Genomic DNA, 17,856 nt, shown 5'->3' on the forward strand with positions numbered 1-17,856 from the left:
AGATGGCTCTTTCCAAAGCCATTCACAAAAAGACTTTGATTGACCAGCTGACAATGTAACAGTACTGCAGTTGTATATGTTAATGGTTATAGTGGCTGGCACATTGTATGTTTCCTTTATAGGTTCTTCCAGGATGCTAAAGCAAAATGTTCATCGTACAGCAAAAAATTTGACACTTGGGAAGATAGCTGTAGGAAAGGGGTACTAACATCTGGGCACAAGAACATGTGCCTATACTTCCACGTCTCAGGTTGTCCAACTTGGGTTGTCAAAGAACAAAGAAAATTACAGCACAGGAACAGGCCCTTCGGCCCTCCAAGGCTGCACCGACCATGCTGCCCAACTGAACTAAAACCCCCTACGCTTCCGGGGACCATATCCCTCCATTCCCATCTCATTCATGTACTTGTCAAGATGCCCCTTAAAAGTCACTACCATATCTGCTTCTACTATCTCCCTGGGCAACGAGTTCCAGACACCCACCACTCTCTGTGTAAAAAAATCTTCCTCGTACATCTCTTTTAAAACTTGCCCCTCGCACCTTAAACCTATGCCCCCTAGTAATTGACTCTTCCACCCTGGGAGAAAGCTTCTGACTATCCACTCTGTCCATGCCTCTCATAATCTTGTAGACTTCTATCAGGTCTCCCCTCAACCTCCGTCACTCCAGTAAGAACAAACCAAGTTTCTCCAACCTCTCCTCACAGCTAATGCCCTCCATACCGGGCAACATCCTGGTAAATCTTTTCTGTACCCTCTCCAAAGCCTCCACATCCTTCTGGTAGTGTGGTGACCAGAATTGAACAATATATTCCAAGTACGGCCTAACTAAGGTTCTATAAAGCGGCAGCATGACTTGTCAATTTTTAAACTCAATACCCTGGCCAATGATGGCAAGTATGCCGTATGCCTTCTTGACTACCTTCTCCACCTGCTTTGCCACTTTCAGTGACCTGTGTACCTGTACACCTAGATCCCTTTGCCTATCAATACTCCTAAGAGTTCTGCCATTTACTGTATATTTCCTAACTGTATTAGACCTTCCAATCACATTTGTACGGATTAAACTCCATCTGCCATCTCTCCGCCCAAGTCTCCAACTGATCTATATCCTGCTGTATCCTCTGATGGTCCTCATCGCTATCCGAAAATCCACCAACCTTTGTGTCGTCCGCAAACTTACTAATCAATCCAGTTACATTTTCCTCCAAATCATTTATATATATTACAAACAGCAAAGGTCCCAGCACTGATCCCTGAGGAACGCCACTTGTCACACCCTTCCACTGTTACCCTCTGTCTTCTTTGACCGAGCCAGTTTTGTTTCCACCTTGCCAAATCACCTCTGATCCCATGCGACTTCACCTTCTGCACCAGTCTGCCATGAGGGACCTTGTCAAAGGCCTTACTGAAGTTCATGTAGACATCATCCACTGCCCTACCCTCATCAATCATCTTCGTCACTTCCGCGAAAAACTCAATCAAGTTCGTGAGACACGACCTCCCCTTCACAAAACCATGTTGCCTCTCACTAATACGCCCACTTATTTCCAAGTGGGAATAAATCCTGTCTCGAAGAATCCTCTCCAATAATTTTCCTACCATTGATGTAAGGCTCACCGGCCTGTAATTACCTGGATTATTCTTCCTACCCTTCTTAAACAAAGGAACAACATTGGCTATTCTCCAATCCTCTGGGACCTCCCTTGTAGCCAGTGAGGATACAAAGATTTCTCTCAAGGCCCCTAGAGTGGTTCACTCCAGCGGGGATTACAATAGCTCCCCACTAACGTGGAACTAGCAGCCAGACCCCACTGGAGTGAATGGGGGGGGGGGCAATCGGGGCTCCCAGATGGTCGGGTGGCAAGGGGGTGACCCCTGGGCATTGGCACTTTGGCAGTGCCAGCCAAGGCCCCTTGGCACTGCCAAGGGGCAAATTGCCAATGACCAGAGGGCTCCTTGGCACTGCCCATTGGGCATGGGGCAGTGCTAGGGAGTGTGGCCTATGCAGCAGGGCCTATGGGGGTGGGGCAGGTTGGGGAGGTTCAACCTGCTGGGGGGCTCGAGATCGGGATGGGCTGGGGGGCGGGGGGGGGGGGGGGTGGGGGGGGGGGGGGGAGTGTTGGGGCTGGCCTGGGAATGGTTGGAGGGGGCAGCGATGTAGGAGTCGCAGGGCTGGCCAGCAATCAGGAAGCCAACAGTGCAGGCTACTGCGCATGCACTGATCTCGGCACTGACAGATCGGCACATGCGTAGTGGCTCACTCAGTGCAATGCTGCTGGCCTCCTGGGCAGGGATAGGCCACACCCATTGAATTTTAACGATATACATGCTAGTGACCTCTGCAGTGCACAGAGTGTGGGAAATTCTTCTCTGAACTCCCACTGAAAAAAACAATGTGAATTACTCCTGTTTTCACATGAATTCGACACTTGGAATTTTTTTGGGAGAGTTCCGGCCCCGGTTGGTCAAAAAAAGAAAATAGGGAAAGGGAGCAAATAATGAAGATTAGATCAACAGTTGTAATATAACTGCAAATGTAAGAGATATTTCATTCAATTAATCTTGTCTACTCCTCTGCTGTAAACATGTGCCTGATACTCTGCATTCCTTAATCACTTATATCCAGTGATACTGAAGAGCAACCCGGAAACTTGAACGCCAAAATCATTCTAATTCACTTCAGAGTTATACTTCAGCAATAATCCTTTATCTGCTCACTTTCATTTATGTAATGAATTCTGGAAAAAGAATATTCTACTTGGATCACACTTTGATAATTAAATATTAACAGCTACTTGTTATGCTGGGAGATGGGACAGAAATTGATTATTTTTCTTGTTCAGGCGGGGGCTAAAAATCATCTTCTCAAGAGAAATTAGGAATGGGCAATAGTGATCTTCACATCACAAGAAAGATATTTTTAAAAAATCAAATATCTGGCTTAATTTAACTTTCAATAATAAAGTATCTATAAAAAGTGTCTATTCATTAAGAACGCTGAAAAACTTCTTTGCATTGCAGTGTTCTTATCACCTGCCTACTTCAACTGAACCAAAAACCAATTATCTAGAATTCCACCCCGCACTTCATTTCCTATAGTACGTCCATCTCACCCACTACCTTAAATTCCCTAACCTGCCATGGTTCCCTTGTTGAATGTTTGCCCTTTTTACATATTTCCACTGTTGGGCTTTACCACATTTCTAGAAGCTGCTCCATCTTCATGTTCCAAATTCATAGAATCATAGAATCCCTACAGTGCAGAAGGAGGCCATTCGGCCCATCAAGTCTGCACCGACCACAATCCCACCCAGGCCCTATTCCTATATCCCTACACATTTACCTGCTAATCCCTCTAACCTATGCATCTCAGGACACTAAGGGGCAATTTTAGCCAGGCCAATCAACCTAACCCACACATCTTTGGACTGTGGGAGGAAACCGGAGCACCCGGAGGAAACCCACGCAGACACGAGGAGAATGTGCAAACTCCACACAGACAGTGACCCAAGCCGGGAATCGAACCCAGGTTCCTGGAGCCGAGAAGCAGCAGTGCTAACCACTGTGCTACCGTGCCGCCCTCCAATCTCAGAGTTTGGACTTCTGTGAATTATGTTTCCTTGTATTAGTTGATGATGGTCTCTTGCACCTGGGCACATTTGACCTAGGCATGTGCTTGGGACAATGGCTGTCTTTAAAAGGAGCTCACCAATTTTCTGTCCTTTCATATTTTCAGATGGAGAATTGAATGGGCAGGAGAGCAAACCTCCTTATGATTAATTAGTTTTAACGAGCTTTGAATATCTGTGTCAATTTCTGTTTATTGATGTTACACCTCTGGTGCATTAGTAGCACCATCTACTGAAAGAGGGCAGCAAGCATACTGTTATGCTATCTTAAGAGACTAAGTGAACGAGAGGGTGACAGAGTTCAATTAAGTTATACAATACAATGTGCCAGCCCTGAGTTTTGCAAGTGAATTTCCAACTGATCAGAGAGAAGTAATGGGCAGTTTTTTTGAAATAATTTCAAGGACAGGAGGCCACTTAAGTTTTAAGATAAAAAAAGGACTGCGTCAGCTGCAGCTACTTTGTGATTGTAATGAAGTTAAACCACTGTCTAATCCATTGTTTACCCAATTTATAGTGTCCCATTGAATTTCTGACACCAATGAAACAACAATCGGATGTATAATTGTGATTAAAAGTGAAGAATTTTCAATAAAAGGGATTCTGGAGCTTCTTGTTGAATGTGCACTGAGAAATTAGTCTTTGTTTACTCACCATTTACGTTGAGAGAGAATGTGAGGTTCTCGTGAAGGTTCCATTGTTTGAGTCTCAGTATAATACTATAACTGCCAATATCCTCTTCTGAAATGTCTCTTATAGTTAGTGCATAGCCAGTGATCTTATAACGAGTAGACCTTTCCGTAATAGGCTGTCCATTCTTTAACCTGTTGAGAAAAAAAATGATTTATTTACACTATACACCTACATGATATACATGTAGGTAACTACTCAGGCCTGAATTTTATAATCAGTTGTGAAGCAAACACGCTCACTGCTGTTCTTGAAAGAAGCTACCCACAAAAATCTAGCAATGGCTGTGCTTAGATTCCCCTCTCCCTGCTTTTTCCCTGTATCCCTACATTTTTTTTCCTCTTCTGATAATTATCCAATTTTGTTTTGAAGCCATGATAGAATTTGCCTCCACCACAATCTCAGGCAATGCATTCCAGGTCCCAGCCACTCACTGTACAAAATGTTTTTCTTTCATGTCACCTTTAGTTCTTTTGCCACATACTTTAAACTGCTGTCCTCTGGTTCTCCATTCATGCGCCAATGGGAAGTTTCTCCCTATCTACTGTCCAGACTTCTCATGATTTTGAACACCGCTATCAAATCTCCTTACACCTCACTTCTCTAAAGAGAACAGCCCCAGCTTCTCTCAGACAGGTCCCTCTGCTCCTGCACCCATTTTAGAATTGTACACTTTATTTTATATTTCCTATCCTCATCCATGCTTCAAATTGTATCACTTCACATTTCTCTACATTAAATTTCATCTGCCACATATCTGCCCATTCGCCAGCTTGTCCACACCCTCTCGAAGTCTATCACTATCCTCCTCGCAGTTCATAATACTTCCAAGTATTTTTGTCATCCGCAAATGTTGAAATAGTACCCTGTACACCCAAGTCTAGGTCATTAAGATCAAGAAAGGCAGTGGCCCTAGTAGCAATCCCTGCATAACCGTACTGTATACTTTCCTTCAGTTCAGAAAATAATCATTCACCACTAGGTTCCTGTCACTTAGCCAACTTTGATGCATGCTGGCATTGTCCCTTTGAGTTTCAACTTTGCTGACAAGCCTGTTATGTGGCACTTAATCAAATGCCTTTTCGATGTATGCCACCTCAATCACAGTAGCCTCATCTACCCATTCTGTTACCTCATTAAAAATATTCAAGTTAAGTAGACATGAATTGCCTTTAACAACTCCACATTGACTTTTCTTAATCAAGCCATACTTGTTTAAATGCTTGTTAATGTTGTTTCAAATTATCATTTCTAAAAGCTCCATTGAAGCTACAGTCACCATTGAAGGAAAACTAGCTGGCCTCTAGTTTTTCTAAATATATTTGGTCAGGGGATGTGGACATCACTGGGTAGACCACCATTTATTGCCCATTCCTAATTGCCCTTGAGAAGGTTGTGGTGAGCCGCCTTTTTGAACCACTGCAGTCTATCTGGTGTAGGTTTACCCACAGTGTTATTAGGATGGGAGTTCCAGGATTTTGTTGCTGGGTTTATCCTTAAGCCTTTTTTTAAACAAGGGTCTAATATTTTCAATTCTCCACTCCTCTGGCACCACAACCACACCTGAATTTAAGTGAATTGGAAGATTATGGCCAGTGTTTCTGCAATTTCCATTCTTTCTTCCTTTAGTATCCTTGCTTGTATCTGATTCTGTCCTGGTGACTCATCAAATTTAAGTACACTCAACCTTTCTAATACCTCCTATTTGCATGGAAGCCTTTATACAATTAAGAAATTTGACACTCCACAAATATAACATTTGTCTTTCAGGCCTAATGAGGATGTTCAGCATTGCTTAAAAACTTATTAAAAATCCAGTTACACCTCACTCACAAGTTGTAGCTTTTCCAAAGGTTTTTTTTCCAATAAGAGTAATTGCATGAAAGTGGTATTTCTTGTTAGTTCAGTGATTTCTAATTGAATGCACTCTGCAGGGTCTTTAACTCTGGAGATGCATAGAAACACTGACAGCAACATTTGGATTCCTGGACGTAGGTCACAGGGGGGTTGGAGGGGAGTTGGGGATGAGGATGTCAGAGGCAAGGGTAGAGGTAGCAAAACCATATCCACCCAAATGCTGGTTCCCCTAATTGGGCAGAAAGTGCCTATCAGGCCCAGGCCCAGACCCAGACCCCCCTCCCCAAGAGGCAGCTGGCAAAGCCTGCAAACCCTTCCAAAGCCATGTTGCTGTCATTTAATCTCTGAGCCACCACTAATTGGCAGTGGGAACTGGGATAATGGTGTCAATTGGCTCATTAAAGAGTCTAATTGACATCCTTCTGCTGGTATCAGCCCATCTCACCTCCCATTTAATCAAGGGACATTTTGCCACTGCTAGGAGACTGACATTGGGTTTCTCCCACAGTTAAATGGATCTATCTGCCATTTTTCCTGCTTTGACACGCTGCATTGAATCCAGCCCGATGTGTCTGAACACTAAAAAGCTTCTTTGCATTTGTCACCAGTCAGGCTCCACCCTATACAAACATCTATAATTCTACCTCCTATATCTTTACCCAAGCTATGTCCCGCTCACCCAGCACCTCAGCCTAACTAAGCTGCATGGACTTTGCATATTCGCTTCACAATCTTTGCTCTTTTCCAAAATTTCCTCCATTGCTTCCCTTTACTCTGTTTCTTTCTGCAACTTCATGTCTCAAATCACACCCTCCAATCTTCTGCTTCGGGATCACAAAACAATTACAAATCAGGAAAACTATTCAGTTGAACTTAGTTCATCCATATAGAAAGATCCTAACTCACAATTTTTGAAGCATCAAAATGTTTCTCAATTGATTCTAGGGTATTTGAATTTTATTCTGTAAGTTGATCACTGTGTGTGTGAAGAGATTCTTCCTTATTTAAGTAAAGCATTGGTTCAGATGATTAACAAATCATTAATCACTGCCTGGCCATGTCCTCTTCCCCTGGGGGCTATACTTACCTCTACGGCCCTGGTGAGACCGCCCACGAGAGGCTCATGTCTCGGTGAACCTGCTGCAAATGGCGTCAGCGTGACATCATGCAGACACCCACTGAATATCCGATGATAGGGGAGATCCCAGAGAGAGTGCTCACTAACGACATGCTAATATTTTAAAATGTGCTTTCTGTGATCCCATGGCATGTTGGAAGGTGCCAGTAAGATCGGAACTCACTGGCACCAATTCAGATTTTGAGCGCGTGCCACTATTTCCACAGACGGATAGCGGACTCAAAATCGCCCCAAAGGATGGAAAATCAGATGACATGTATTCATTTTGAGATATCGCTGCAGCTTTTCCTGCCTGGTATTATTGGCAAGTTTGACTACTTTGCACTATTCCTAACTTGATGTAATTCATGTAAATTATAAACTCATGATTCTAGTACCAAACTTTAAGAGATCCCACTCAGGAATTTCCCACAATCTGATATTACTCCTTCAATAAAGACTTCTTTCTGATTTTTCCCAGTTTCTAATCCATTTCCAGCATTTATCATGAATCCATTCAGGCTGTGAATTTAATTAATAGTGTTGTAAATGAAACTTTATCAAACGTCTATATCCCACAGAGTTTAAAAGAGTATGTGGCGATTTCATTGAAATATATAAAATACATAAAATTCATAGGAGCTTTTGCCAGAACAGTTGTTTGGAAATGTTTCTGTTTGCAGTGAGTCATGAATTAGGAGTCACAATTTCAGGATAAGGAACTGACTATAAGGCGGAAATGAGGAAATATTTTCACAGACAGAGTTGTGATTTTTTTGGAATTCTCTACCCCAGAGAGTTGAGAATATTCAAATGTTGAGTATATTCAAGAGAAGTCCGTAGATTTTTGTGTGCTAATGGAATCAAGGGAAATGGCGATTATTGTAATATTGGCTCTTATCCTAAATATACCCTACACCATAAAAACGATTGATAAACTAAATGAGGAGTTCTTTATTGAAAGATGATAGGTTTCCAGGAGAGCTCTTCATGGATGTATTACCTACTAATCAACACTGTTCTGCCTACATGTTACCTTGCATAATTTCCCATGATAATGTATACCAAGCCAGTCACATATTCAGCAGTATGTTAATCAATATGTTAAACTACATGCACTACAAAGCAATATTGCAACAGGGATAGGGTGAGAAAGTGGAGTTGAGGCCATGAATTTATTGATGGGAGACGAGGCTCAAAGGGAAGGGCCAAAAAGCCTATTTCTTCTCCTATTCTGTCCTTATTGTCTTATGGAAATTGAGGTAAACCTGTGGATGGGCAATTCATTTGGCTTGTTACTTCTTCAGCGTAATTTTGCACTCCACCTTGCTATATCTCTCCCTATTTTTAAAAGCCTCCTCAAAGCCCACATCTTATATCATCGTTCTATTACATGGAGATGGAATACTGATATCATAGTCTTCCTTCCTCTTTAAATCTAGTGCCATTATAGATGGGGTAGATAGCAACTGGAGTTTCTGAACCACCACAAATGTGATTTAAAATACAAGTATGAAGAATGACAAATCCTTTATAACCCGTTCTCTGAGGTGAGTCACTAGGACAGATTTTAATTTGCAACAGGAGTCTTCAGTCTGGGGGAGGGGGCAAATTCTCTCAATCTCTACAGCATGAAATGAAGGAGGATTTTAACTCATGGGTTTCATCTACACAATCCATCTGAGTGTCATTGCTGGCTGCCTGACAGGAACTAGAATTCGGGAGCAGGAGACACCGTGGCTGGAAAAGTGGGAATCCGGGATTAGGGAGGTAAAGTTTCTTGGTCGGCCCAGTGGAGCACTCCTACTCACTGCCACATGGAGTTAGGGTGAGATCACCTTATTTAAATATTACTTATGGGTGCCTGAGCCTGGGCTGAAAAGTGATTTTCTCCCAGAATGTGCTGTCAAGAGGCTTTTCATTGCAGAAGAAACATATTTCCTATAGATCCACTGGGAATACAGCAGACTTCTTTTTCAGTCCATCTGGAATCCTAACTCATCAGCAAAAAATAAATATCAAGCAGATTTCAACAATAAAGGAATTACTTCAGGCCCGATTTTACCATTTTGATTCTAAGTGTCGAATCTGGGAGCAATTTAGATCCAACTTGGAAATCTGCTCTCAGAAAAGTGCCCCATATGCACTTAGCCTGAAAAAAAAAAAATCGCAGGTCTGAATCGCGCTGTGGGCGGGGCTTATTGCGCCCGAAATGCTGCTGCTCTGATTGGAGCCTTCAACTGCGTTATTTGAAAAACGCGCCCCTGTTACATCAAAAAGCGGAAGCGATGGCCTCCACAGATATCGCCCCACCCCAAGAACAGCGTTTCGGGCGCAATAAGCCCCGCCCACAGCACAATTCAGACTCGTGATTTTTTTTCAGGCTAAGTGCGTATGGGGGTGCCTGAGAGCAGTTTTCTAAGTTGGATCTAAGTTGCACCCAGATTCGACATTTAGAATCAAAATGGTAAAATCGGGCCCGAAGTAATTCTTTTATTGTTGAAATCTGCTTGATATTTATTTTTTGCTGATGAGCTAGGATTCCAGATGGACTGAAAAAGAAGTCTGCTGTATTCCCAGTGGATCTATAGGAAATATGTTTCTTCTGCAATGAAAAGCCTCTTGACAGCACATTCTGGGAGAAAATCACTTTTCAGTCCAGGTTCAGGCACCCATAAGTAATATTTAACATAACAGTCCCTCTTACCCACCCACCCCCCTGCTACCCAGACTGATCGCGACCCTCTGCCCCCCTTCCTCCCCACCGATCGCCCACAAAGGGGCACCAGTCCCCCTCTGTCCCCCCACCAATCGCCCGCAGAGAGGCAGCAGACTGTCCCTGCCCCTGCCCCCCCTACCAGAGATACATCTGGCCCTCCTCCTCCCCCCCCGCCACCAGAGATACATCTGACCTCCCTCCCCCCCCCCCACCAGAAAATGATCGGGTCTCCCTCCTCCCCCCCCTCCCCCCACCAGTGATACATCTGAGCCGCCTCCCCCCACCAGAGAACGATCTGGCCTCCTTCCTCTCCCCACCACCAGAAAACAGAAAACCATCTGCCCTGTCCCCCCCCTCCCACAACTGCCACCAGAGAGCGATTTGGCCTCCTCCACCCTTCCCCCCATCACAGACTGATCGGGCCTCACTCCTCCCTCCCCCCCACCAGAGAATGATCAGGCCTCCCTTCTCCCCCCGACACCCCCCCCCCCCCCCCCCCCCCCCCACCAGCGAATGACCGGGCCTCCCTCCCCCATCCCCCCACCAGAGATACATCTGACCCACCCCACCAGAGAATGTTTTCGCCCGCCTCCCTCCCCCTTCCTCATCAGAGATCTCAGTCAGAGAGCTGCTGGAAGCTCTGAACTTACCTCTTCAGAAGCTGGAGTGTCCGAAAGAAACCTTTGCCGAGCTTGTCTGTTTCGTGCCGAATCTGGACGGGTGAACGCGATGGTAAAGGGGGACGTGCTGGTAAAGTTGGGCGGGCAGCCCATTAATTCAATTTAAATGCATTTCGGGTGCGACGCAATGGTAAAATCGGGCCCTGAGAGTGCATTTAGCTGGTCTAAGATTATGTTCCCCACCATTCTGCATCACTTCCCTCAAACACTTATTTGTGTGTTCTCAATAATGATTCAAAATTGTAAAGCAGTAGTCAGTAAAACAAAGAAGCAAGGAGGTCTTGTGACACATTGGATAGCGTCCCTGTCTCTTAACCGGACTCTGGGTTCAAATCCCACCCAGAACTTAATGGTTAAGGAAGGTGCATTCTTAACCTGGCCAAACAGGTAGAGTACCAAACTGTGAATCCTTTCAACACATGTCAATGGCAAGCTGGAGAGATTCCTGGTCAGCCAAATAATGGAAAGAACATTGGAGTCTGTTCAATAGCTCTTGGCCACAACGTGCGTGTAGAAGTACATGTTGCCACTCCATCTTAGATTCTCTGAACTGTAACCCAAAAAAAGGAAGCTAAACATTGAGCCTACGTTTATCTGTTGAAAATTTCATACCCACCCCTGGCATGAGTAACTTACATTGCAAACCGCTGAATACATTTCATCCTTTGTGAATTACAAATCTTCAATTCTTACTTACATACAACTTTCTGGCCTGTGTCCTGACTAAATTGTGAAGTCATGTAAAGGCAAAGCTTTTTAGGCACTATTTCTTGTGGTCAGTTTCCAAGTCACAGCAGATTAATTTTAATCTTACCATAAAACCTCCGGTGGTGGAAATGCTTTGACTTTTACTGGAAAACGATAGGCTGCCTGTCCAGCAAGCACATCAGCAATACATGATTTCCGACATCTGGCATTAATAAATGGTTTCTCTGTTAGGGATAGAAAATACGAAGAAAGAAACATTTTTAGTGATATTAACATCTTTTTAGGGACTGTTTACATGTGATTTATGATATGGGATGATGATTCATTCATATTCAAGTTATGAAATGCAGGTAAAGTAGATTGACGAAAACTTCTGGTGCAATCCAATTTAAAATAAAAGTTCTCAGTTTGTGTGTGTATACAAATGATATCAGTAAAATATTTATAAATGTTGAGGCATATCTGAGAATTTGATTTTGTTTTTTCAAAACACAAATTAGAATCATGTAGCTGTGTCAAGATAACAGTCTTCTTAAAATAATGGTTGATTGGAAAAAGGTTACATGGGTGGTTATTGTCTATCCCAATATTATACTATAAAGACTATCTTTTTAAATACATTTAAAATGTTGATCAGATGGGATATTACAAATTGTATTAAAGTATATATACATGACAAACAATGACTAGTTCTCCAGCACTTCCAACATTTTAAACTCTTCTTACTAGAAAACAGAGTGCCTAGAAAAGCAACTTACTATTGAGCAAGTGTTGCACTGTGAGAGATGTCAAACTTTTGGATGTGTCGTAATGACTTTATGACATTAATCTAAGATGCTATATATTAGTTTAGACAGTGTTACAATTGCATGATACTATTTAAAGAAGAGGTGGGTGCTTCTACTAATGCATTGGTCAACATTTATCCCTCAACTGGTACCTTCTCAAGCTTGTGGTGCTCCTCAGGTTAACTCACCACCAAACAGCTCACCCCCTCAAAGGGGAGGGCAGCCTATGGTCATCTGGGACTGTGATTTTAACTTTTACAAGTCAAAAGAGATTAATTAGTCATTTGTTTGATAGCTCTTTGTGGGACCTAGTGATTTGCAAATTGGTTGTTTATTTACCTACAAAACAGTAGTCATTACATGTCATAAGTAATTAATTAGCTGCAAAGTACTGTGAGATATTTTAACAATATGAATGGCATTATTAAAAAGACAAAATAAAGATCTTTTGTTTCTATTCAACTAATACAATGAACTTTGTCAGTGTTTAATTCTAAATTATTTTCTTAACATTATTGTTCATAATTTCTTCTGGCAGGTTTTAGAAGTTCATGCCAATAAGGAGCAGATGCCGGGATTTCCTGCTCAGGGGACCGATAGTCAGGATTTTCTGGACAGCCTCCACCCCCTGTAGCATGTTTTCCTGTACGATGCTACGAGTCATAAGCTGCTGATGGGATCTTCCAGTCCCACCGGAGTCTATGGGCTTTTGCATGGCCCACCTACCTCAATACTGGGGAACCTGCCGTGAGGGGTCAACTTCGGCGGGACCAGACAATCCCACTGGTGGGAGAGGCTGGAAAATCCCATCCATAGAATTTCCCATTCATTAATTTTGATGAAACTTCTTCTCATTGTCTATGAAATTAAGATTATTCTAATTAAGTTCAGAGAATGATAGGATTGGTTGATTTGGAAGAATATGATGCACTCAGATCAACGTAAATCTAATCTGACTAGGCTCTGGAATTCATTTGAAATCAGAAAATGGAAGTGTTTCTTTCAAAAGGTCCCTTGAATTGGAGCTCTAATGCACAGAACACAAATGCTGATGTCAAGTTTTCTGGCCTACATAACGTTTTTGGGAAAGCATAGCATTTAGGAAAGATTTCTCGGACAAGTAGGATAAATGAACATTTTGACTTTGAATATTGATTTAATTTTTACTATTTCTTACCATAAACTTTGACTGTTGTTTTCCTTCTTTTCACAGCTTCCCCACTTTTCACCTGACATATGTAGTTCCCTTTGTCAGATATGAGCATTTTGTCAATAACAAGGATGCTGTAAAATATATTTATTCTACGGTCTGTCTGGTCAATTCTATTTGTTATAGATGGGCTTCTGTTTCCCTGGAATAGACAGATAGAAACAATTCAGATTATATATAACTGGCTTGTAATTTCAGTGATGGATCGTCATCTTTAATGATGATGCCAATGGGGCCAGGCAAATAAATGCTGGCCCAATTTCTCAACCACACTGTGCTTTTTAGCAATGCTGACTATTTAGGGTTCAGCAGCAGGAAAAAAGGCTTTTCACAACCCAGCTGTGCGATTGAGGCTAGTTCTAACATTAATTCTCCATTAATGCCTGTATAAATTAGGTCAGATAACTGAACATGATCCAGAGATCAGATGGGCGGCACGGCGGCACAATGGTTAGCATTGCTGCCTCAAATCACCAGGGACCTGGGTTCAATTCTGGCCTTGGATGACTCGCTGTCTGGAGTTTCCAGGTTCTCCCCGTGTCTGTGTGGGTTTCCACTGGGTGCTCTGGTTTCCTCCCACAGTCCAAAGATGTGTGGATTAGGTTGATTGGCCATGCTAAGTTGCCCTTAGTCTCAGGGGGATCAGCAGGGTAAATATGTGAGGTTATGGAGATGGGATCTGGTTGAGATTATTGTCGGTGCAGCCTTAATAGGCCAAATGGCCTCCTTCTGCACTGTAGCGATTCTATGTATGGCTTAGTGTCACATTTTGCAACACATTTGTGAAGCGAGCCATCAAGTGCGACAAAGCAATTTTAAAAATAATTTTCTTTCATAGGATGTGTGTCACTGGCAAGGCCAGCAGTTATTAACCATCCCTAATAGCCACTGAAGGCCATGGCGGGCCACCTTCCGGAATTGTTGCAGTCCATGTGGTGTAGGCTTTTTGAAGGGAGTTCCAGGATTTTGACTCAGTGACAATGAAAAAATGGCAATATAGTTCCAAATCAGGATAGTCGATGACTTTGAGGGGATATTGCAGGTGGTGGCATTCCCACGGAACATGGGGATACAGTTCACAGGTTTGGATTCTTGGCGAGTTGCTGCAATGCATTTTATAGATGATACACACTGCTGCCACTATGCACCATTGGTGGAGGCAGTGAATGGAAGTGTGGGATGGGATGCCAATCATGTGGACAGCTTTATCTTGAATGGTGTTAAACTTCTTGGGTATTTTTGGAGTTGCATGCATCAAAATAACTAGAGAGAATTCCAATGCCATTCTGCTTTGTGCCTCTTGGATTGTGGAGGGGCATTGAGGAGTCAGAAGGCAAGTTACTCACTGCACAATTTCCAGCCCTTGGCCTACTCTTGTAGTTACCATATCTATGTGGCGGGTTCAGTGAAGTTTCAGTTATGGTAATGCCATTGAATATCAAAGGGAGATGGTTAGATTCTTTCTTGTTGAATATGGTCATTGTCTGGCACTTGTGTGATGCAAATTGTTGCAATTGATGCAGTAGGGCGGCACGGTAACACAGTGGTTAGCACTGCTGCTTCACAGCTCCAGGGACCTGGGTTTGATTCCCGGCTTGGGTCACTGTCTGTGTGGAGTTTGCACATTCTCCTCGTGTCTGCGTGGGTTTCCTCCGGGTGCTCCGGTTTCCTTCCACAGTCCAAAGATGTGTGGGTTAGGTTGATTGGCCATGCTAAAATTGCCCCTTAGTGTCCTGGGATGCGTAGATTAGAGGGATTAGCGGGTAAAATATGTAGGGATATGGGGGTAGGGCCTGGGCAGGATTGTGGTCGGTGCAGACTCGATGGGCCGAATGGCCTCTTTCTGTACTGTAGGGTTTCTATGATTTCTATGAAATGTTACTTGCCACTCATCAGCCTGGGTCACATCATTCATAAAAGCAATGAACCTCAATTTTCCTTCAGGTAATTGCACTTTAAAGAGAATGTTCTAGTCATATGTATAACAGAGGGCAAGAAAGTGTAGCACTGCAGGGAACCAATACACCACATTTTTTCATTTCTGTACATGAATATTTTCTTTTTAAATTCATGTAGCATAGGATTTGCTTTTATTTTGGTGTAGGGTTTGTTTGTTTAAGTAAATATAGTTCATGTACTATTCATTTTTCGAAAGCACATGAAATGTAACTTATTACATTCAGTGGGTATAGTGCACACAATACACTCTTCCTGTGAAGCAATTCATAATGTTCTTCACATTAATTTCAACAGGAAGGGAGGAGGGAAATATGAATTTCAGATTAGGCTGCTGCTGTGATGACTTGCACACAACCAAGTTCCTAAAATGAAAACAAAATAAGAAAAATGTTTCTTGTAGCACGTTTTAAACACAGTATACCATGTTACAATCCCTGCAGGTGTTACTGCTAGATTGGAAAGTCCCAGAATGGAATCCTGGCTCAGAAGACCATAACGTTTTGCTTTTGTTTAGAAAACAAGGAGGAACAGAGTCACAGGAATGCCAAATTATTTTTAACAAGAAAAAAGAATGATTAAACATGAAAAGTTTGATTATAGTACAATACTCCTTCACCCCCCCCCACCCCTTATTTTCAGAAATGTACACAGATTTCAAGGATAACACTCCACTCTGAAACCTAATAGCAGATGCCACTCAACTGATCTTTTGTGCAATAGTCCTCAAATTCCCCTCCAGAAGATTGTCACATGAGCGTTTCCAAGCTCCACTCTTAAAAAGACACACTTTATAATTGTCCTTCAAACAATGCTTTCCATTAGTTGTTTTCATCAAGAATACATCTCCAGGTTTTCCACTTATCCTTTCAATCAAAGCTTCCTCTCCACTGTTTTAACAAAGATCCACTTCCAAGTTTGCCAATTCTCTATTCAGGATTTCTTTGTCTTGAATGCTTTTACACAAACTCTGAGATCCAGCCACCTATTTCCATAATTATTTCAACTAACATCTCACAAAGTGTAGTAAGATATCACAAACCTTAGAACAACTTCATATATCTTTCTGGCTTCTCACTAGCCAGTTCCTTCTAAGCTCAGTCTGTCTTCACTGAACAGTACTCTGTTCTAGTTCTAGTTTCCTCTTTTTTTTTAACTTCAGGCTTCCTGGAAACCTCTGCTCATTTCTGTGGTTTCCTTAACTAGCTTTTCTTTCAAATCCTGGCACTGGTTTTCTTAACCATTGCTCCATTGTATGACTTTTCTTCTAGCAAAGCTGAGAGTGGCTCATCCTTGAGCTTCCTCTCACCAATTGCCATGAATGTAGTTAAACACACTCACAAAAAGCCTTTCTACCCTAAAGGTGCTCCTGGTTGCTAGGCAACATCTCTTTCCTCTCCAAGCTTGTTTACTTTTCATACCGTTGATGCTCCCAGCACAATAAATACACAATTTTAATTTAAATCAGAAACTCCAGATGCAACCACCTATATCTAACATGAATCTATCCTTCTTTACACAGAACCACTAAATAAAACCCACTTAAATATATACCTTATGTGTAATATTTAACAATATAAATATAGATCACTTAAAACTATCTCTGCTTTCCTGACAGCATGATAAGTTATTTACGATGGTGAGTAAGCATTATGCAATTTTTTCACTCAAGAAATATGATGAGAATTTTCTCATTATCATATCAAAAGTATATTCTTTCTGACATTTTAGATATGACAATGTGATGAATGACATTGCGATAATTTCCCAAAATACATCCAGTGTGGGAGTGTGTATACCCAATAGTCTCTTTCATGAACATGCTGAAAAAATTGTAGTCTCAAAGATCACTACATTACAAAATAAGCGTCCAATACCTAAAACATGGTAGATTGCCAGCAGGTGATTAGATCTTTGCAGTGGAGCAGGACCGAAAAAAAAGAAATTTTAAAATGTTTATCCGATATATGTATTTCTTTTAATGATTGTATGTATTTGAGGGTGTGGAGCGTGAATTCAATTTGTACTTCAAAAATAATTCATTTTTAACAGATGGCACAATGGTTAGCACTGCTGCCTCACATTTCCAGGGACCAGGATTCGATTCCCGGCTTGGGTCACTGTCTGTGTGGAGTTTGCACGTTCTCCCCGTGTCTGCATATGTTTCCTCTGGGTGCTCCACTTTCGTTCCAAAATCCAAAAATGTGTGGGTTAGGTGCATTGGCCATGCTAAATTAATGTCCCTTAATGCCCCAGGATGTGTAGGTTAGAGAGATTAGCGGGGTAAATATGTGGGATTACAGGGATAAGGCCAAGGTGGGATTGTTGTCGATGCAGATTCAATGGCCATTCGATGGGATAGTTCTTGGGTCTTGACAGCTGGGTATTTAATGTATTAACTGATAGATGCACAGCTTGAATTAAGCTTAGCTACTGAATGGCCTCCTTCTGCACTGTAGGGATTCTATGATTCTATAACTGGTATTTTTCCATAAATTG

General features: G+C 42.3%; 1 protein-coding gene across 2 annotated transcripts in view; it reads right to left on the bottom strand.

Moving 5' to 3' along the window:
* flt1 (fms related receptor tyrosine kinase 1) overlaps nt 1-17,856 on the bottom strand; it is a 211,922-nt gene that overhangs the window by 135,112 nt on the left and 58,954 nt on the right. For both annotated transcript variants that reach the window (XM_078222195.1, XM_078222196.1), the window contains exons 7-9: nt 13,369-13,543; nt 11,510-11,627; nt 4,287-4,456 (exon numbers count right to left, since the gene is read on the bottom strand). In XM_078222195.1, the coding sequence (XP_078078321.1) occupies nt 4,287-4,456; nt 11,510-11,627; nt 13,369-13,543 (463 nt within the window). The remainder of the gene's footprint in view (nt 1-4,286; nt 4,457-11,509; nt 11,628-13,368; nt 13,544-17,856) is intronic.

Source organism: Mustelus asterias, chromosome 10 (assembly GCF_964213995.1).
Source record: "Mustelus asterias chromosome 10, sMusAst1.hap1.1, whole genome shotgun sequence".
Lineage (NCBI taxonomy): Eukaryota > Metazoa > Chordata > Chondrichthyes > Carcharhiniformes > Triakidae > Mustelus > Mustelus asterias.